At 43.8% G+C, this 22748-nt stretch overlaps 1 protein-coding gene across 2 annotated transcripts in view; it reads left to right on the top strand.

The window, feature by feature from the left end:
• Positions 1-22748, top strand: part of RUNX2 (RUNX family transcription factor 2) — a gene marked incomplete at both ends in the record, with an annotated part of 230210 nt that overhangs the window by 44792 nt on the left and 162670 nt on the right. Inside the window, one exon of one of the 2 annotated variants that reach the window (XM_080341028.1) lies at positions 21702-21985. In XM_080341028.1, the coding sequence (XP_080197154.1) occupies positions 21702-21985 (284 nt within the window). Of the gene's footprint in view, positions 1-21685; positions 21986-22748 lie in introns of those variants that run through there. The other variant, XM_080341027.1, reaches the window with a different exon arrangement.

The raw sequence follows: 22748 nt of genomic DNA on the forward strand, positions 1-22748 counted from the left end.
CTGCCCCTAATAACCTTCTTATCCTTGATATGCCTTGAGATAGCACCAAGGATAAGTTGTTCCATTACTTTCCCAGGGACAGAGGTGAGGCTGACCGGTCTATAGTTACCCGGGTCCTCCTTCTTGCCCTTTTTGAAGATTGGAGTGACATTTGCTTTCCTCCAATCCTCGGGCACCTCTCCCGTTTCCCAAGACTTGGCAAAGATGATGGAGAGCGGTCCAGCAATGACCTCAGCCAGCTCCCTCAGCACCCGCGGATGCATCCCATCTGGACCCATGGATTTATGGATGTCCAGTCTATTTAATTGCTCCTTAACCCAGTCCTCATCAACTAAAGCAAGCTCCTCCATTGACCTCGCTTCATCTGGGGTCTCAGGGGTACAGGGCTCCCCAGGACAGCCTCCGGCAGAGTAGACAGAGACAAAGAAGGCATTCAGTAATTCTGCCTTCTCTGTATCTTCCGCCACCAGGGCACCCACCCCATTCCTCAGTGGGCCTACATTGCCTCTGGTATTAGTTTTATCCGCTATGTATTTGAAAAAGTTCTTTTTGCTGTCCTTGACCCCTCTCGCCAGCTGTAATTCTAAGGAGGCCTTGGCTATCCTAGCTGCCTTCCTACATCCTCTAACAGCAGCCTTATATTCCTCCCAAGTGGCCAGCCCCTGCTTCCATGACCTGTAAACTCTCCTCTTCTGCTTGAACATACCCAATAGATTCCTATTCAACCACGCAGGCCTCCTGGCTCCCTTCCTTGACTTCCTACGTGTGGGGATGCTCTGATCCTGAGCGCGGAAGAAGCAATCTCTGAATGCAATCCAGCTCTCTTGGGCCCCTTTTCCTTCAAGCAGTCTTGCCCATGGGATTTCCCCCAGCAATTGCTTGAAAAGGCCAAAGTTAGCCCTGCTAAAGTCCAGGGTTGCAATTCTACTTGCTATTCTGTTCCTGCCACACAAGATGCTGAACTCCACCATCTCGTGGTCACTGTAACCCAGGCAGCCCTCAACCTTTACTGCTTCGACCAGACCCTCCTTGTTAGTGAGGATGAGATCCAGCAGTGCACCTCTCCTAGTCGGCTCCTCCACCATCTGCATGAGGAAGTTATCATCAATGCACTGGAGGAATCTCCTGGACTGTGGCCGGCTGGCTGAATGGTCCTTCCAGCAAACATCAGGGAAGTTAAAATCACCCACAACAACCAGGGCCTGTGACTGCGAGGCCACTCTCAGCTGCCCATAGAAGGCCTCATCAACTTCCTCAGCCTGATCTGGTGGCCTGTAACAGACGCCCACAACAGTGTCACCCCTGCCAGCCTGCCCCTTGATCCTGACCCATACACTCTCAACTCGCTCATCATCCACTCCTGGGCAGAATTTAGTACATTGTAGTTGCTCTCTCACATAGAGAGCAACTCCACCACCACGCCTGGCTGGCCTGTCTTTTCTGAAAAGGGCATAGCCATCCATGACCACATTCCAGTCATGTGAACTGTCCCACCATGTTTCTGTAATTGCCACCAGGTCATAATCTCCCAGCCGAACATAGGATTCTAACTCCTCCTGCTTATTCCCCATGCTGCGCGCATTGGTGTACAGGCATTTCAAGGAGCGAGCAGAGCACTCCCATTTCTCCCTAGGAGCATAAGAGGCCATCTGGTCCTCATCAGTTCTAGAATGCTGCCCCACTGGGACAAGCCCAGCTACAACCCCATCCCCCTTCGAGCCTAGTTTAAAGCTCTCCAAATGAGCCCAGCTAATTCCTGCCCCAGCATTCTTTTGCCCCTCTGAGATAAACCTTTCCCACGTGACACTATCCGGACTGGTGTCTTATAGAACCAACCATTATCAAAAAATCCAAAGCCCTGCCTGTAGCACCACACTTGGAGCCAACCATTTAGAGAATGAATTTTCCTATTCCATCCCACATCGTCACTTGAAGATGGAAGGAGTGAAGAAAAGATCACTTGAGCCCCTGAGTCTTTCACCATCCTTCCCAAGACCTTGAAATCATTCTTCATTGCCCTCAGACTACGGGAAGCAGCTTCCTCCCCATCTGTCTGGAAGACCAGCAGCGGGTAGTAGTCTGTCGGGTGCACCAGTCTTGGGAGCTCTCTAGCAATATCCTTGATCCGGGCTCCAGGTAGACTACAAACTTCTCTAAGATGAGGGTCAACTCTGCATATTGGGCCCTCTGTTCCTTTCAGAAGGGAATTTCCTATTACTATCACCCTTCTTTCTTTCTTAATAGAGGCAGTCTTAAGTTGTGGAGTCAACCGCCTCTTCCTATGTGATCCTGTAGGCAGGATCCGGGATCGCTCTCCCTGAGCCGCCTCCCGCAGGTGCTGCCTGGCGGCTGAGGGGAGGGAGGGGTGGCCATGAGCAGCCGCCTCCCCCCTCAGCGCCGGGCGGCTGTGCAGAGTGGCGATAAGATGCTCCAGGGGAGGGTTTGGGGGACGAGGTAGGATCTCCCATAGCAGGGGGATGTGTGGACTTAATACACGTCTCAGGACTCAGTGTATATACCAGCACACACTCACAGAATCACAGGATAATTTGGGTTGGGAGGGACCTCCAAAGCTCATCCAGTGCCACCCCTGCCATGAGCAGGGACATCTTCACCCAGATCAGGTTGCTCAGAGCCCCGTCCAGCCTGGCCTGGGATGTCTCCAGGGATGGTTCATCCACCACCTCTCTGGCCAACCTGGGCCAGGGTCTCACCACCCTCAGTGTAAAATTCTACATCGTGTCTGACCTGAATCTCCTCTCTTAGTTTTAAAACCATTGCCCCTTGTCTTGTCATAACACACCCTTCTAAAAAGTCTGTCCCCATCTTTCTTATCGGCCCCTTTTAAGTACTGAGAGGCCACAATAAGGTCTCTCCAGAGCCTTCTCTCATCTCTGCAGCTGCAGCACCATAAAGATGTTAAATAGTACAGTGTCTTCCCCTCATTGCCTAAAATGGCTCTCTGTGTATGTTTTTGCCCTCAGAAATAGCAGTGGATCCTTAGTGTGACAAAGCAAGTTGCACTACTTCAACATTACCAGGGTGTGTAAATGCATTAAGGTGCTTAAATACCTTCCATCTATAAGCAGGGCCTACATTTTACCTCTTTCCTGGAAATGGTGGCTTTTCTCTCACTGTGTCCTGTCAGCTCAACAGGTTGATGGGAAAGGGTACAACCAGGCAAGCTGGAGCATTTAACCTGCTTTTCCCTTCTTCTTTTAATCTTCCGTTCTTCTTTTAACCTTTTCTTACTCCGAACTGTAGGTTTTTGTCAGCTTTGTTCAGTCACCCCACTCATCTGCCAGTATATGCACAGGTTTGTTAGGAGACAGGCTGAATTGTACCATGGTATAAACTGGAATTAATAAATGTGACCAAATGGAGTAACTGTTAGTGCTTTCTTCACCACATATGCAGAAATCTTGGTTTTACTTGAAGGTTTGCAGGATAACTTCCAAGGTCATGGTCTGTATATTGCTTTGCTCTTCTCAGTCCGTCTTTTAATTCAAATTTCTTCCTGCACAGTGAACAGGGTCTATATTATTTCTACTACAATCCATCCTAAGAAACTGACAGCTCAGAGACTTGGTATATATACATTGTAGCATCCTTCCTACTACTTTGTGTAAATATCCTATCAGTCCCCTCCACTTTAGATGTTTCCCGTTCCCACCTCTCACATCAGATTCAGAAAGACGGGGCGATGCTGTCGAGCGCTGCCAGACTCTCTCCCTTCTGCTCTTGCTTACTATTATGAAAGTAAAGCCAATACCAACCCAAGTGCTGACAGCAGCAGGGAAAAACACCAAGCAGCTAAGATAATATCCTAGAAAATAAGAGGCCTCACACTGCTGATTCTTGCAAGCCCAGCGAAGTCTCGTTATTGCCGCGAGGAGGATGGCCTGTTCAATTCCTTCCTGCTATACATTTTAAAACACCCGGGCAACCCCAGCCAAAGCAGGGTTATTGATAACCATTTTCCCAGCAAAAATGAGAATCGAAGTGTTTTGTCAAGTTATGAAAGATGCTGCAGTTTTCCTTGAGGCAACTCAAGTTTTCATCTGAATTGTGTGATTTGCCAAAACCTTACATTAAATTGAGGAAGGCAAGGCAGCATATTGCTAACATGTCTATGATATGTACCATGCATATCTTTACATATAACAGAGTTGGTAGGACAGGCTAACAGGAAAACATAGAAAATAGAGAAATTACTATGCCAATTATATATGGTAATTTTAATAAGGGAATTACTGGGATAACACAGTTGATCATGTCCACTATGAACCATGTAATTTCCAGGAGCTTGTGTAAAGGCAGTGTGACTTGGTGAGGTGCCTGAAAAAGCACAGTCGGAATATTTTCTGACAAATTCTGACAAATTGCTGCACAAAACTCTCTTGCCCACAGTGAGAGGTGGCCAGTTCAGAAGTGATTGAAGTTACTGCCCGATGCCGAGCTGAGCTGAGGAAAGAACATTCCCTCCATTGCCGCTTCTATAGGTGATAATTCTCAGTAGAGTCATTAGGCAAGATAGATACTTGCTGGCTATGGAATATTAAATCTGTACCAAAAAAAATTACTAGAAGATGTGAGGAAAGAGGACAGGAGCACAGTGTACCTTCTAGTACTGTGCATTACTGCTGGTGAACATGCAATGGCTGATCCCTTCTTGAGTCTGAATTCTTACTATTCTTCACAGACAGGAAAAAGAATTTTAAAAAATTATCGAGATTTTGTTATGCATTATACAGAACCAAAAAAGGGCACATACAAAATTATTTTTCCCTTTTCAGGTCACCTTGCAGATTGTAAGGTCATTATAAACTGTCTCAGCACTTTTACGAACTGGCGTCTGCTCCAACCATAGCTTACAAAGTTTCACTTTGCATAGGCCTGATTTTCTCTGTCATTTGTTTTCACTTTTTATTTCTCTGCAGAACATAAAAAGTCAGAAAGAGATTTTATTTTCCCCTACATAGCATATAATTTACATCAATCATCCCAGGAGGTCAGTACCACTGGGGTGTCATTTAAATACAATGAATATAAAGTAATGAAGCTCTTGCTGGAGTGGATGGCCACAATTCTCGGAGAAAGAGAGAGAGAGAGTTTCCAAAGCATGTGGAGAAAACACAACGGGAGACCGAGTGAATTCATCACACCACAAAAATGTCTCCATCCTGTCGACAAAGTCATTAAAGGAAAATGAACCATTGTTACTCTAGACGCTCGCATTCTTTTGGCATAATAACCTCAGTATAGACGCATTGGTGCAAGGAGAATTTGCACACACAAGAGAAAAAAAAAAATCAATCTATTTAAAAAAAAAAAAAAGAGAGACAGAAAGTATCCAGATTATGTAATGAAAAAAATCCTCCATGCTCCAAAGAAGAGACAGAGCCTCTGCAGAAACCACAACTAATAAGGAGCCGTATGCGGTGGTACAGGGCGGTTTCTTTTCCGCCCGCCAACAAGTCAAAGTAAATGCCAACATGGACAGTTCTTTTCAGATAACCCACAAATGATGTTGTTCTTTAATGACACAAAGTTTCTACCCTTTGCTGATCCATGGCCATCCTGGGTTTTAAGTTGCCTTGTTGAGATTTCCCCAGTACCCTTTTCCTTTTCATATTCGTTTACTTCCAGTGATTTTTTTCAGTCTCCATTAAAGCAATCTGTGAGGAATTCAGGGATTAGAAAGGTTTGCTGTGTTCAATTTTATTTAATTAATTGGCAAAGGATGTCCAAATAAGAGAAAGTGTCACATGCATACAGTTAATCATAGCATATAGCAGTTTCAGAAAATCGATTGTACTTCTGTGGATCTCCCTCAAGGAAATACCACTTTAAAGCAAACCACCATGCAACCCCTGGTAAAAAGTTAGCGTTAGAAAGCTGCAACAGAAATTGTTCCCTTTATTATAAATTATTCCATGGCATGGCAAAATCCTGTTTGGTATACTAATTAAAACAGAAACGTGCTAATTAAATTACCACTTTTATGCTCAAAACGATATTAGAAATGTAATATGCAAAAATATATAGATTACGTTTATTATTTTTTAAATACAAAAGCACTACATTGATTTAGGCAAGTACTGAAAGGGAAATCTGTCCTTTATTTTTAGCAGCTGCACTGGAACAGCGAGCTTACTCAAAAGTGAGCAGAGTGCTACTGAGGAAACACATGCCAGCGAACACCAAATCCTACCTGTTAATTACGACAAATAACGCTCGCAGACAACAGCGAGCATGCTATTTATCCATCATTTACAGGCACTGAATTCATTTGCTGGCAAATGTCCCAATTAATTGGGCGTACTATTTATTAGGGCGCTGATTAAAGTGTACTCAGCTATATAACAGTCAAGTATGAAGTTGCCAACTCTTATTCACTCCTGGCTCATATGGATAAAAGCAGGAGAGTAGACCAGCACAATGTGAAAATAATGATGTATTCTGTGCCAAAATGGATTCAAGGCAATTCCAGTGCCTGGAAGTTGAAGACAGGGAGAAACAGAATTAGGTAGCACTGTGATTGTGAAGACAGAAGTTTGTGTTGTGTAATCCAGTTGTGACCAAGAGCTTCAACCTCTAGTAGTCATTTTTCACATGTATTAACACTGCTCTTGGACGCCAGCGCCGTACACATGCCCTTAAGTAAGCAGCATACGAATGAAGTAAAAAATACGATAAAAGCAGAGTTTTGTTCCTGACTGTCAATTCACTTAAAGAAAATTTGCCTAGAAGGGGGTCCTGTTTCCAGCCAGTGACACCGTCAGCCTCTCCAATCAACTGCCCTGACTGCGGCTATAGCTTAAGTAAGGCTGGTTTAGTGTACGCCTGTTCAAAACCATGGCTTCCACAAATGAGGTTGGGAGTTTCCACACACAAGCAAGGAAATTTATGCTAATACTCGTATATATTATCTGATGTAACGCTTGAGGTTTTGATCTCAACCAAGATAACCACCAGAGCAAACCAAAATCAGGGTTTGTACCAGCAAAGAATTCCTTGGTCCTGGATCATTCTTAATTTACCTTCTTAGCACTGATGCAAGACCTAGAGAGAAGACCAACCTAGTCATGATTCATGATTCTATACTGGGGTTGTCTAGCCTGGAGAAAAAGAGGCTGAGGGGAGACCTTACTGCTGTCTACAACTACCTGAAAGGAGGTTGTAACATGGAGGGTGTTGGTCTCTTCTCCCAAGCAGCAAGTGATAGGATGAGAGGAAATGGCCTCAAGTTGCATCAGAGAAGGTTTAGATTGGATAGTAGGAAAAAATTCTTCACAGAAAGGATTGTGAAGCATTGGAACAGGCTGCCCAGGGAAGTGGTGGAGTCACCATCCCTGGAGGTGTTTAAAAGAGACGTAGATGAGGTTCTTAGGGACATGGTTTAGTGCTAGAGTTAGGTTAATGGTTGGACTTGATCTTGAGGTTCTCTTCCAACCAAAATGATTCTGATTCTATATTTATTAATGAATTCACAATCCTGCACATGCTGTTGGTCCTACCTACTTCCTACAATAGTCACAGCATTTTGGCAACATCCTGCATTACACCTCTATAGCCAGAGATATTTGGGGGTGACCTCTGGGATTAGAGAGCTCCAGCTAAAAGGCTCTAACAACAGAAATTAAGTCTTAGTGCAGAATCTTTCTCAGGAAGCTGACTGTGCACAAGAACAATATAGCTCTGAAAAGAGCACCCTGGCAGTATCGTCGATGTTCTGGTCACCTAAAAATCAGAGCAGTAAAGAGGAGACAAAGCTCCAGTTCTCCCAAGCAAGGGAAAGAGCCAAGGGAGCAGGTAGCAGCTTTAGCTAAACATGGTCCATACAGATCTCAAGAAACTCGCTGAAGCAAAATGACATCAAGAGAGATCAATCATCTGTGTAATCAGACTTCCCTATTACTCTTGCTGTCCTGCCTGCCACCATTTTACTGAAAACACCGTGCTGCACAAAATGCAAAACCAAAGCAGCTTAACCTTGGTTGAACTAAAAGTATAGTGATTACTCTAAAAACAGTATATATTTGGGCAACTGTGGTATCAGGAGTAGGTTTCAGTTTCAGGTACAGTCACCTAAAATTAGGTGTCTACATATGGGCTGTGTTTAGGTTCCAATTATAGTCAATAGAAACCCAGTCACAGAATCACAGAATGTCCCAAGTTTGAAGAGACTCACGAGGATCATGGAGTCCAACTCCTGTCCATGCACAGGACAAGCCCACCATTCACACCATGTGTCTGAGGATGTTGTCCAGTCTCTTCTTGAACACTGTCAGGCTTGGGGCCGTGACACCTCCCTGGGGAGCCTGTTCCAGTGTCCAGCACCCTCTGGGTGAAGAACCTTTTCCTCATGTCCAACCTAAACCTCCTCTGGCACATCTTCCTGCCATTCCTTCAGGTTCTGTTGTTGGTTTCTAAAGAGAAGAGCTCAGCACCTGCCTGTCCTCCCCTTGTGAGGAAGCTGTGGCCGCCATGAGCTCTCCCCACAGACTCCTCTTCTCCAGGCTGAACAAACCCAGTGACTTTAGCTGCTCCTCATACAGCTTCCTCTCCAAACCCTTCACCAATTTGCCCTCACAGTCAACATGGTCAGTGCAGACAAGAGACCAGTTCGGTTCAACTAAAAGCAGACATCTATGTTTGATTGTTAGATTTGCTCTCTGGGAGCCGCTGACTGAGTTTGCTAGGCCTGAGTTTAGTTATCTATGTCAGGTAGTCTGGGTGATGTTGTCTGGCCTCCATCTGCCTTTCCAAAGAGTAAAGGGCTTCATGTAGGTCCTGACTTACATGTGCCGGCCCTATGGCAATTTCTTAGGTAGCCCAAGGCATCTACAGTGGCTCTGCAGAATTTTTGGCAAGTGAATTGAGGCTTAAATCAATACTGAATATAATGAGAGCTTAAACAGCTAGCTTAAATGTAAACATTTACATTGCAGACAACCAAATTTAGGTGTCTTAACCTGGAACTCAGCTCCCCTTTAGCTGTCATTTGTCCAAGGAAAATAACATGTATATATAGTTATTGTTTACCTATATTAGATATACAAATTGGAGGATTATGTTGCTTGGAGAAAATTTGCCGGATTCTGAATCCTTTATATCCTTAAGAAAAATACAACTGAGGTCATTTTGCCATGGAGAGCAGGTGGGATCCTCATTTTAACCATTTCCACATGACATGTTTAGGTTATTATGGACTCCTGCCTTAAGCCTTATGAAAGATAAGTGAGAACTAGCCAGAATACTGAGCTTTCCTCTGCAAAGGAAATATAAGCAGAGGACATTAGTTCTTTCTGGATTGCATATTAATATAATGAAAGTTTCCAAAATTCGTCCATTCAAAACAGTAATTTCTTGAAATATAGGAATAGTGCCAGGAATTTGCATCAAATTACTCCTGGACTGCAGAATAAATAACATCAGCCACAGGTTGCTAAGGATTTAATTTCCTCAGTGTTCTGAAACAAATTGATGTTATTTGACTGCACAGAGCAGGTAGAATGCTGAGTTTATGGTTCCCCAAAACTTTTTATGCCTTAATGTGGGTACCCAGTGGTGATAATCTGTGTACATTAGATATGAGATACAAATGTATCAGAGAAGCTTTTTTTCCTCTGAATAAATGTTTAAATATTTAGGGCCAAATTCCATTGCTAAACATATGAACACAGCTCTCTTTGAGTTCATTGGAGTTGTGCGTGTGTATCTAAGAGCAGGACTTGGCCCTTAAATTTCAGATTTTAGCACTAAGCTTCCAGTGTAAAATAACGTGTGATCTGTAACGCACAGGAAAGGACTAAAACCTGGTTTTAAAGGAAGGGTACAATTACATGTTTCTGTCTTTCCTTTGGATAAGAAGCAGTGCCTTCTGCAGAGCTCCTGAGAATGTTCTTACCTCTTCTCTAGACAGCCTTTCTTTTGTATAAGGTGCTTTTCTGACAGCTTCGGTCATTTCTGCAGCTGGGAAACAGAGTAGGGTACATTTTAATTTCTTTGCTACTTCTCTCCAATTTCCGTTCTGCCAGTTTGGACTTAGCATCATTATGGAAAATATAGAAGCATTTAAAAAATACTCTTAGGCTAAAGAATTACATGCATCTTTTCTAATTATGAAAAAGATGTTGATTTTACAAATTTAGGCAGCGTGTTCAGATCAGCCAAAGAGCATAGGCAGACACCCTTTCCAGTGAACCAATATTACAACTGGGATCAGCTAAAGCATTTTTACTGGGAATTGCTACAGAATGCCAGAACAGAACTCAACGATCTGGACAAATTCTATTCCTATTCTTGACATCTTTTTAATCCCTCTATTACAAAGTATTTGCAAAGTATCTAGATGCTTCAGTGTCCGTTTTATGTATAAGACTCGCATTCGCCTTACATGTAGGGCCAGAAAGGACCAAGAATGACTGCATGGTACTTGTGCAATGTGTGAACGCCACAGGGCAGGCAGTCTGACAGAAGCCTGTACCAATGTTAAAGAAAACCAAAACAAACAAAAAAAAAGCCCCACAAAACCAAACCAACCAAGCAAAACAAAACCACAGCACACACACAAAAGGAAAAACAAACAAACATACAAAAGACCCCACAACAAACAAGCCACCACCACCAAAGAAACAAACAAACAAAAAACAACCAACCAACCAACTACCCCAATGAACTCGTATAAGCGCAGTGATTGACCCCTCCGAAATTTCTCCGGGGTTTCAAAATCCCTAAAACATTACTTTCTCCCATCTAATACAGCTCTGGATTTTATCGTTATCAAAAAATACTCTGACTGTTATCAACTCTGTGAGCATACTGAACAGTTCATATATTTTAGTGGGTTTTGTGAAAGTCAGGTTCTTGCTGTGGGTTACAGTTTTTGAGGGATGGAAGGCTTTTGGAAGACCTTTTATGAAGCTCACTGTCTACTATAGGTTCTTTTTCTGTGGTAATATGTTAATGCTAATGGCATCCAGCACAGTAGAGGCAGATCTTGTGGAGTTTTAAAGTTTGACAGATGCAATTATAAGCAAGAGTGAGCTGCTGGCTTCCTTTAGTCTTTTTAAAATCATGCATAGATAGACAGATAGACAGATAAACATTAATCCTTCTAAAAATGTTGTTCCATTTGTGGCCAAAATACTATTTTATGGAATTCATTGCAAAGGTCAACTCGATGTTCCTTACAAAATAGCGTCTTCTTTTATGAGTTTGAAAATAACTTCTGCTTCAGTTTCCTTCCTCATATGCTACTTTATTCTTTGTGGAATTTCAAAAATAAATTACATAGAAAAAGTTCTGTTACAATGCACTTCTTCCATGGTGCTTCCATGGAGCTGGTCAATTGTTAAGGAACATCTAAGGAGCAGATACCTGTTGCAGTCTGGTTTGACAAATGTTTCCTATGCTGTTTCACAAAAGAGCACAGAAGGACACATAGTGCATGAAGGGGCTGCAAGTGAATTGTGTCATCAGCATTGTGAATTGTGTCATCAGCTTCCTGTGATGAGAGTATTGATCACTTGCTTATAACATGGCTGTTTTCTTCCACTAACTGTTCTATCGCCTTTTCTTTAAATTAGACTGCATAATCTTAAAAATCATCCAGTTCTGAGGATTGGCTTGTGGCCTTGGATTCTGTATTTATATAGATGATAAGTGAAAATGTATTCAAAAAACCTGTTCATCATCTGACATCCTGCAAGTGTACGTCAGCGTAGAAAGTCAGTCCACGCTGATGTTGCGGACTTTGCGCTATCCCAGGTTTACTGAATTGGGCCTTTTATAGCATCGATATTTCAGCAGGTGTGCGCCTACCCCAGACAAACGACGTGGTTTTGACAACTGTTGTCAAAATGCCCTCCCACTCTCTGCACATCTCAGAGCGGTGTTGAAAACAACTGCTCTTCCCGTGTGGACAAAGTCAACTGAGTTCAACACCTATTGTAACAAATTCTTCTATACATGCTGAGCCAAATCCTACGCAGACAAGTTGTCCCCTGAGCCCTTGACAGGCGTGATTTGCTACGGTGAGCACTGAACTCACCTGACCTTGTCCTCACCACTGAGGCAGCCATTTCTCCTTCTACTTGAGCAGATCTGAGGATGGAAAACTATTTTTGACACCCCTCATCAAAACCAGATCATTTTTCTAGAAAAGGCAAAGCCCCGGCGACATTATGTGGTGCATGTGCTGAAGTACAATGGGGTGAGTTAAGGACACGGGCTCATCACTCAGAAAGGCACACACTTGGTTTAAATTCAGAATGGTATCATAGGTATCATGGTATTTACTAAAGGTTGTGTTGATAATTTCACATATGATGGTCTAAAGAAAATAAGCACTTTTATTGTGTGCATCTATTAAAGTAAGTAGACTTACTAAATAAGAACAGCCCAGTTCTCCTCTCACACCACTGTAAATCAGGATGGATACCGCTGAAAGCCACCAGGTTGCTTGTGCATAAGAAACACTTTAATATTTCTGAAAACATGGTGTGCAAACACTTACCAAAGTTCCTTCTCACTTAATTTTCATGATTGCCTTAGCTATGTCTCTGTTGGATCCAAAGCATAAAATGGGGAGAATGGGAGCAGGGAAGAGACGCAATGGTAGGAGTACAGCCAGGAGAAGAAAATTGCCTGTCCCATTCTCATTTACTCTGAGATATAGAGCAAACAGCTTTCAGACTTACTAAACGCTTTGAACATACTGAGAGCGCTCTGTTGATTTCAGATCTGTAAAACGCCATAACTTGCCAGTAAATGTAGCATGCAAGTGTGTGCATGAAGATAACATATTAGTTACAAGAATTATAATTGTCCTGTCATTATCTTTTCTTTCTTTCCTGAATCAGAGTGAATGTGCCATAATCTAGCAAGAATCTCATGATAAGTAATGTCAGAAATGGCTGCTTTTTTTAATCTTGGAGCTGCCAACTGTCTATTTTAGACATAACATCACCCTTTACTGTAGCCTTCCACATAAAAGCAACACGAACAGTAAGGTCTCTAAGCAAGCATGAATGATTGGCTTGAAGATTCTTACCAAAAAGGGAGTTTATTTACTTCACACAGGTCATAAATTTCCTTAGAAAAACTATCAGTGGTAATCTACATGTGATGTTTAGTAAATAGAGCTTTCCTCTGATGCCCTCAGTCCATGTTCCTCAATTGTCAAAAACAGCAGGAGGTGGTTTTCTTGAGCCTAAAAATACAAAATATTCTAGCTCCTTAAAATGGAGTGAAAAAGAAAAGCTGAAAAACTTTACATATTCTCCAGCAAGATGGGCATCTATACATTGAAGTATGAAAGGATAAGGAGAGTAAACCTGAGTAGCAAGTTACCTAAAGGCTGCCTCTGCTTCACGTACATGAAGCGGCACCTTATTCCACGAAGGCTCTCATTGAAATTGGTGGAGCTGCAGACAGAATAAGGCTTTTCTTGCTTTCTTACCAAGGATGAATAAAAAAAAAAGCAGAAAAAAAAAGTAGGAAAGAAAGACAGAAGGTGGGATCTGCCTTTTCATGTAACGGGCTTTTATCTACTCAAAAATCACGCTAACCTCAGGGTGCCAAGCACAGTCTGTTTGAAAGCATTCCAAGGATGGGAAGAGCTGCTCTATCTTCTCCACTACAAAGAGAAGCTGGGTAGTTATGGGAGCTACAGTGGCCTTCCAAGAAAGATTTCGCATCTGCTTTGCCCCCTCTGAGAACCTCTTACTCGTTCCTCCTGGATACTTCCAGGTTATGTCTTTCTCCTTAAGTTAGAAAAACATTTGAGTGACTTGACTTCATGATGAATTTTGCCATGGAAGGACTGAAGGATTTCTCCCCTGCTTTTCAATATGTATGCATTTAATAAATTAGCTTAATATTTATAAGATAAACTAGAATAACAGGTTTGGGTGTTAGATCACATAAGCTCCTAATATCATAATACTCTTAATATCCCGAGGTCAGAGAATCTTATTCACATTGAATGTCTAGTGTTAATGGTGAAGATTTTAATTACTTGCGTTCCTTCTAGGGCCTGACCAGCATTTGAAACAAATACTTTAAAACTTATCATAACTGAATTATGAAGTGTGTTATGAAAGAAATGTCCAGGCTTTGTACATGACTATTTTTTCTTTTCTATTACTTCAATACCAACTATTTAAAAAAAGAAAAAAAATCCATGGAGAATTTTGACTTCTGAACTGAGAGTATAAGCCAGATTTCAGCCTGGAAGGAATTTTTATGGTTGAATTATAGACTTCTAAAAGACACAATTTAAAACTGCGCTGCTGACAGTCATTCTGATCATATTTTATAAGCTACTATTAACTAGGATGAGCCCTGAAAGGAGGAATAGAACCCATATCTATCTGCTGACTCTAGGGTTTCTTATCCTTTCCTCTAAACCATCTCGTGCAGCCCAGTCAGACCAGACTGACTTACAGATCCAGCCCAATGCTGCTATGGAGACTTCACAAAATTTAGCTGCCAACATCTCCCTTCTGTACCAAGCACATGTGAAGGAAAACTTAACAATATTCAGCAACTTCTAACTTGGCCAAGTTCGGGTGGATCCTTTTGGTTAAGGGCAACAAAAGGAACTTATCTGATCTTTCCTCCCTGCATAGTAAAACTTCCCATCTCGACTCTGAAGTAGGGACTGGGATGATTCTAAGAAACTTTAAACTGTTGTGAAACAATGTGATTTCTGTTAAAGCCGATCTTAGAAGCAGCAGAAGTATTTCTGCTGGAAGTTTCCAAAAAACTCAGCTTGAGGCAGACTCAGGATTGAAAATCTCATCCTGAACAGTTAAAAATTGGCAACATTACATGAGTGAAAACAAGGTCTTATACTGTGGTAGACGAGCTTAACTGCAGATACTGCTGGCAGCTTCACCTATAATATTTTTTCTGCCAGATCTTTGTCTTTTATTACTAGAGAGAATCATTCCTGTGATGTCTAATGTTTTGTCATCTGCTCTTACGGCGTGTTTCTGGACTGATGTTGTGTCACTTGGCTGCCAGTTCCACAACAGTTGACTAAGGGATTGATCCCCAAGGTCTTCGAACCGCACCTAATTTAGGGCACACATATATTGTGCTAAAATGTGACTGAGATGCTGTGCATTTTCAGGATTACATTGTGCCATGCTGTAAATGTCATTATGTTCTTGATCCTCTGGTATGGCCTGGCTATGCTTAGTTTATCATTTGAGTGAATTTTCTAGAAAGAAAAGGCAAAAATAGACTATTTTTTATAGTTCCTCAAAGAGTTGGTTCGCCTTGTCCATTATGTTTATTCTACATGTGCCATTACCAAATGCTTTCTTCTTCTATCACACTCCTGTAGACGGCACCACCTCCTTCAATGTTGGACATTTTCATTATTTTTAGAACAAATCTTGGCACTACTTGGTGTTTTTCTATCGCTCCATCTTCAAGACTCCTGTTATTAACAAAGAATCTGCCTAAAAATTATTTCTGACACTCATGCTACTGAGAATAGATTCACAATGGGAATCCTCACCATTGCAACACTGAGAGAGTAGCAATCTGGTGTTGTGCTTGTGGTTGGGAGCATTAAAAGCAACTTTTCCCACTGAAGATTGACTTAGATCTTGTCGGATCTTCTGTGTGAGCTTTATGGAGCTTGTATCTGGCCTGAGCGCACTTCCATTAGTCTTCTAAAAACCAGCATGCAAAATGTAGGGACTCTGCAAGGTTCCAAATGTATAAGCTCTTTTTAATTGCAAACAGTTGTACCACCCACTTTCCCCACAGTTAGTCCAGGGAACCCGTTTTCATTGAGGTCAACAGAAAAAATAACCGTGAAGCTTCTGGCTCCTGCAGCTTTTCTATATGCTGAAACAAGGCAGGCGGGGTGTAAAAAACTAAAAATAAAGCTCTCATCTTTTAGCGTTTTATCTCTAAACCAACCTGCTGATTTTTGTCTGAAATCATTTTACTTCATTCTGAAATCAGCTACACAGAAGTTAGGAGGAGGATTAATGGAAAAAGACAAAGTCAAGCTTGCCATAAAAAAAGGTCTGTCCCTAACTATGAGGACCCCAATGACTTCCTACAGTTAATTTTTAGTTTGCTTGTTGCAAAGGAAAAAAAATAAAACATATACTTGAAAAAACAGGCCAAACATTTTTCTAATCGTACTATGCATCCAGGTTTTTACTGCCAGAAAACACAGGCCATACTTTCTCTTCCAAACACTCTTACAAGATGACAAGCAGCCCCACATTTCTTTCCTTTGCATTGATGACATGGTCATTTGCTGCTTTAAACCTCATTGAAATACATGCAATTGCAACGGAGCGTAAGAGGCTGCAGACAGGGAGGGAAATGGGATAACCCTACGGCAGGACCGAGACTTAAGCTTGCAGTCCATCCTTATTAGAGAAGCAGAAAATAAATCATTTAGGAAAAAAAAAATTACAAAGAAGTAGTAACTATTTACTTTGTATAATGTGCGTTTTGCTGCGTGCCATGGAAAAGATGACAATTTTTCAGTAGCGACATGGCAGGTTTCTTACCAGCTTTTAGTGTTACTGGTATGCTTTACATATGCAGAGCCCTGCAAAGCTCTGGAGCTCTGAGAACAGATTTTTATCTCTCAAAAGTTATATGGTAATAGTTAATACCCCATTTTATACTGAAGGAAAACTTGCTAAAAGGCTTGTCCAAGGTCATAGAGCATCAAATCCCGAGACAGAACCCAGGAGTCTCAGCTCTTGGTCCTCACTTCCTACTGAAAATACTGGCAGAAGAAGTAATATTCTTAGTATTATTTTTTTTAATGTAATCATTTTCTGCCCTGTATTTCAAAGCTTTATGCTTATGTCTGTATCAGGGATTGTAAAAGTGAAAAAACAGTGCATTGTGCTGAGATATTAAACGCTTTTGACTGATTTCAGGACACAAAGAATCTTCCTTTATCCGGGCCATAAACTGGTGCGGGGACACAGTAGTTAAACCACAGCAGCCCATGAGTATGAATGCTGTAGTTACAGAATACATAACCAGAGCAAATAACCTGCAAACCTAGAGTTGCTGCTTGTCATACTTAAGAAAAAGCAAAGAATAGCTGGGCAAACAGTCAATTTACAACCAAAGCGAAAGTAAAACGCTGCCAAGAGACACTGGAGCTTATCTTGCCCCTGCTGAAATGAATGGAAATTTGGGCAAAAGCTTCTCCAGCATGAAGCTTAGTTAAATTCACACATTTTGGCTCGATGCACGTTTTCACGAGTGAATAAAAAGCCTCGAGAAGGTAGATTTTGGAAAGAGAATATTGGCAAGTTCTTAACTATAGTAATAGTTGCTGACATTGCTGTAGTCGCTCTGACTAAAATTATCCGGTACAATAACAAACCCGCTGAACCCATTCATTTATTCCCGTTTCACAAAAGCTATTTACATATATAGAGAAGCTCAAAATAAATTCTGTATTCATTGTATTTACAGCGCATTCCAGACCAATGAACTGGCATTGAAACTATTTATTTAGGGAACATCATCCAGGTTGGAATCTTTCAAATTTGACAATTATTTTTCATCTCGAGCATGCAAGAGTGTGCTGGGCCCGTGTTTTGTAAATGCAACAGTAAACAAACTCGGTGCTCTTTAAAACATTACCTTTTTGTCCACAAGCAATGTAATTATGGCTGTATTCATAATATAGTTTAAGTGAAAAAGCTGGAAGACGGTTGAAATTGCAGCAAACATAGCTGCACTAATGAAAATCCTATTTTATAAAGTGATCCGAAGGTGTTTGTTAAGACATGATTTGCAGTGCAAGCACATTTTTTTTCGCTCGCCTCCCGCAATTCTCTAACATCTTAAAATACGACCCATTCTGCAACCGGGGCTAAAATTCCGAGAAGTTCTGAAATAAAACCCGAGGAAAGCCGAGCAGCAGGGTTGCCTCTCCCTTCCAACCAAATCCGAGCCAACGTTCCAGATTATATATATATCATAACATAAATTACTATTTCTAAAAAATCCCATCCAGCTTTTATGCAGGTCCATAAACATTACTGGGACTTTTATTAATTTGTCCATAACTGTTTAAATAAAATCCGAGTGCCCAGATCTGTGATCTGTTCCAGGCTGTAGTAAGTTCCTGTTAAATCTGTAAATGTTCAGACGAAAGATATTTTTGCACGGAGACTGAAAATCAGCTGCGCCAGATACCTGAAACTTTGTTAGGGCGTTCAGTGGAAAGTTTTATTTCGACATTATAAATAACCATGGACTATTTTAAGTGACCTTACCCTGGTAGCTTCCAATAACTTATTTCAGTTTATCCTAATTAACTTTTTATTTTATTTTAGTGGGAAGAGGGGCGACTGTAAAACTTTTAGTGTAACTAATTTAAAGTGGAAATGTATCTTCTTGTTTGAAATGAAATAAATCACGATTGTCAGGCTTATATAGTATTTGGATAGAAGGCAACCTCTTGCCTTCTTACCTTAGGGATGGCTTTAATGGAATATATAGAGGGGGGGAAAGAGAACCTATGGGTTATTATATTATGAAAAAATATGTTTTCCATATTGTAACTATGGCTTATGAATATACTAGGCCGTGTAGGCGATGAGTAATTGTCCTTTGGAAATGCCTGTGGCTACTTTTGGGGAAAAGCAAGATCCCTATGGTTGCCGGAAAAGCGGGACAATCCCAGGAGAGGTTTGCGGTGTTACCCGCAGCGATTGCGTTTTCACAACGGGATAGAAAACTTCCCACAGCGTTGGAGCAGGAAAAGGAAAATTAAATATATATATATAAAATTGTTAAAAAAAAAAAAGGGGGGGAAAGGGTTTAAAAAAAATAAAAACAGGACATGGAGTGCTGCGACAGTGGGTCGGGGGTGTTCGTCCCCATGTCCCCGTGGGACAGGCGGGGAAGCGGAGGGACAAGGGCAGAGCCGCTGTCGCCGCGGGTCCAGGCGGGTCGGGCTCCGCACCGCGGAGCGAGAGCTCTCCCCTGTGACCGAAACTCAGATCTTTTCTTCTCCTTCTCTCCAACCCCCCGCGGAACCGGCAGCGCTGAGCCCGGGGCCGCCTCTGCCCCAGCGTTCCCTCTGTGCAGAGCCGGAGGGTTGCGCTCATGGGGGAGCAGGAATTTGGGGGAGAAGGGAGGAAAAGGCGGCCAGGGGGTGCGCGGGGCGCAGCCGCTGCCGGCCCGGCCGGCGGAGGGCGCGGATGATCCGCGGAGCGCGGAAACAGCGCCGGGGGTGTCTCCGCACCCCACTACACCCCCTTTCCCCCCCGAGATAATATACGTAAGGCCGCCGTCACGTCGGAACAAACCCGGCTTTTCTGCTGGGTCGGAAAACCGGACTTATGGTTTGTAAAAGCTCCATAAAAAGGACAAATCTCCCCCCCCCCCACCCCAGCAGAGACAGACAGACAGACACACCGCCCCGAGTCACACACAGGCGGCGAGCAAGGAGCACACACGCAGCGCCGACTTCGTACAAGAAGGTGGAAGTAGCAAGTCGAAGTAAAGCCTTAGAAATTAGAGGGAGGGTTGTGATAGGTTGTTATCTGCGCTGGTAGGCGTTTACACTATTTTACTATTGGGTATGTAAATTGTTTTTAATAAGATCTGCCCTTTTTTTTTTTTTCTTTTTTTCTTTTTTTTCTTTTTTTTTTTTTTTTTTAAAGGGAGAAAACAAACCAGACTCCTTTTACCTTAATAGTCTAAGGGGGGTTTTATAGCTTTCATTCATTCAAGGAAATGGTTTAGGCTTTAGACTACCGGAGACTTAGCAAAAAAATAAAAAAACAAAACACGAAGAAAAGAAAAACAACAAAAACCAACAAACCAACCATTTGGCACTAGATTATTCTTACTATTATTTCTTTTGCAAACAAGATTTTTCATGCTTTTTTTTTTCCTTTAACAAGCCCAAAAGTGTTAATGGAAAAAAACCCGGAGAGAAGCGGAGATCGGAGAGCGTCTTCTGCTCCCCCCCTTCCCTGTCCGCGTCCCCCTCTCCGTGGGTGAGAGCGACTTCCAAGTTTCTCCTCCTGCGGGGGATGCACATTGTTGTATTTATTTTGAAGGCTGCAGAAGTCTGAGGACTGAAGCACCACGTGCTGCTGACTCTCATCAGCATAATGATCGCCTTAGCCAGAGAGTCCTGTATATATAAACCACAAAAACCTAATCATTAGAAATCCCAGCCTCCAAAAACCACATTCAGGACAAAAAAAAACTGCGGCGCGCTTTTTTTTTCCTCGGCTCCTTCATCTTCCCCAACCTCAGCTTCTTGGGACCCAGAAGAAGTTTGTTGATTTGGGTTGTTTTGTTTTTGTTTTTTGAAACCCGATTTTTTTTTCAGAAAGAAAAATAACCGAAGCAAACCGACATTTTAATGATTTTTTTTTGCTGCTGTTGTTCATCAAGGGCGGAAAAAAAATAGATTTGTTAGCCCGTTCAACTCAACGGACTTGGATCCAGCCGCGACTTAATTAGAAGGACCGGACTGCACCGAGGCTGCCTTTTCCCAGAATTTCCTTGGTCATGTTTTAGAAATCAGCCTAAGGAGGGGTGCTTTGCGGTGGCGTTTTTTTTCTCCAGCTATGCTCCCCGCTTTTTTTGCCCTGGGAATCCGAAAGATCAACTTTTCTTAAGCCCTGATCCTCTCAAAGGAACCGGCTAAAGACTCTCTTTTAATTATTAGTCGTGTGACTTCTCTCCTCACCCCAGCAACCCCAATCACTTTATTTTTTCCACGCCGAAATCGCTTCGGGAGCGCCTTTTTTTTTGCTGGAGGAGCCACTTTTCCCAAGCCCCTTCCCGAGCTCCCGCTTCCTGAAGCCAAAGGCAATAAAGCGGGGGAGCCCAGCGGCTCCTCTGTCCCAGCGAGACTTTTTTGTTTGCTCTTTTTCTCTGTCTGGAGGAGGAAGATTTCATCGGAGGAAATCGGGACGTTCCCCTGAACACCCCCCCTCTCCGGCTTTGAGAGTTAACGCTCCTCTTCTGGCAGCCGCCAACAGCAGCAGCCCAGGAAGCTTGAACCAGCAGCGAGTTTTCCTTCTCCCGAGACAACCTTTCGCAAATCCGAAAAGGAAAAGAGGACTTGGGAGGGAGGGGAAGAAAAAAATTAGAAGGAAAGAAACTCAAGCACTTGAGGGAAGAAGCGGTGGCTAGAAGGAGGGAAAAGAGCAGAGAGACTGTGCAAGAAGGAAGGAAGAAGGGAGGAGGAGAAGCAGCAGCGTTTTGCAGCTGGGCAGAAGCCGGGACCATGCAGCTTCCAGCCGGGCTTTGCTAAGCGGGGCAGCCCCGGACCCAGCAGCGCGACTTGGTCTCCTCGCTGCTCCAGGCGCCCCCAGACCGGCATCGCCCCCCGCCCCGTCCATCTTTCTTAAAACAAACCCAAACAAACAAATCAACCAAACAAAAACAGACTGAGATTTTTTTTTTTTTTTTTTTGCGTTTAATGCGCTCCTGTTATTTTTTTTTCTCGATTTGCTTTTTTTGGTCCTTTATCCTCACCCCACCACTTTTTCATTCACCCCTTTTTTTCGCTATATATATATAATTTTTTTTTTACAACCCCCACCCCCACTACACGCCTCCTCCAGCGATCCCCCTTACCGCTCCCCCCCCCCAACCCCCCCGCCCCCCAATTCGCTAACTTGTGGCTGTTGTGATGCGTATTCCCGTAGATCCCAGCACCAGCCGGAGGTTCAGCCCCCCCTCCAGCAGCCTGCAGCCCGGCAAGATGAGCGAAGTCAGCCCGGTCGTAGTAGCTCAACAGCAACAGCAGCAGCAACAGCAGCAAGAAGCGGCGGCCGCCGTGCCCAGGCTGCGCCCCCACGATAACCGCACCATGGTGGAGATCATCGCTGACCACCCCGCCGAGCTGGTCCGCACCGACAGCCCCAACTTCCTCTGCTCCGTCCTGCCCTCGCACTGGCGCTGCAACAAGACCCTCCCGGTGGCATTCAAGGTGAGACACCCACCCCCCCCTCCTTCCCGTAGCCGCCGCTGCCCGGGGATGCCTCCCCCCCGCGCCCCGGGCTTCCTCCCCGCAGGGCCGGCTCTGCCCCCCCGGCCCGCAGGGGCTTCTCTGCCCCCCTGGTCCTGCAATGCCGCCTGTGCCCCCCTCCCCAGTCCTGCAGTGCTGGCTGGGCTCCCCCCTTTCGCAGTCCTGCAATGCCTCCTGTGCCCTCATCCCCAGTCCTGCAATGCTGTCCCCCGCTCCAAGTCCTGCAATGCCTCATGTATGTCACGTCCCCCCCCAGTCTTTCAACGCCTCCTGTCCCCCATGTCCTACAAGGGCGTATCAACCCCCCGTCTTGCAATACCTTCTGTGCCCCCCACTCAGTCCTGCAATGTCTCCTGTGCTGCACCCCCCGCCCCCCCACAAGTCCTGCAATGCCTCATGTGTGTCCCGTACCCCCCCCAGTCTTTCAAAGCCTCCAGTGTCCCGTGTCCTGCAATGCCTCCTGTGCTCCCTCCCGGCCCGCAGGGGCTTCTCTGCCCCCCGGCCTGTGATGCCGCCTGTGCCCCCCTCCCCAGTCCTGCAATGCCTCCTGTGCTTCCCCCCCTTGCCCCCCAAGTCCTACAATGCTTCATATGCTCCCCCACCCCCACATGTCTTTCAGTGCCTCCTGCGCCCCGTGTCCTGCAAGGACTTCTCAGCCGTCCATCCTGCAATAGCTTCTGTGCCCCCTCCCCACTCCTGCAATGCCTCCTGTGCCCCCTCCCGG

Source organism: Nesoenas mayeri, assembly GCF_963082525.1.
Source record: "Nesoenas mayeri genome assembly, chromosome: 3".
NCBI lineage: Eukaryota > Metazoa > Chordata > Aves > Columbiformes > Columbidae > Nesoenas > Nesoenas mayeri.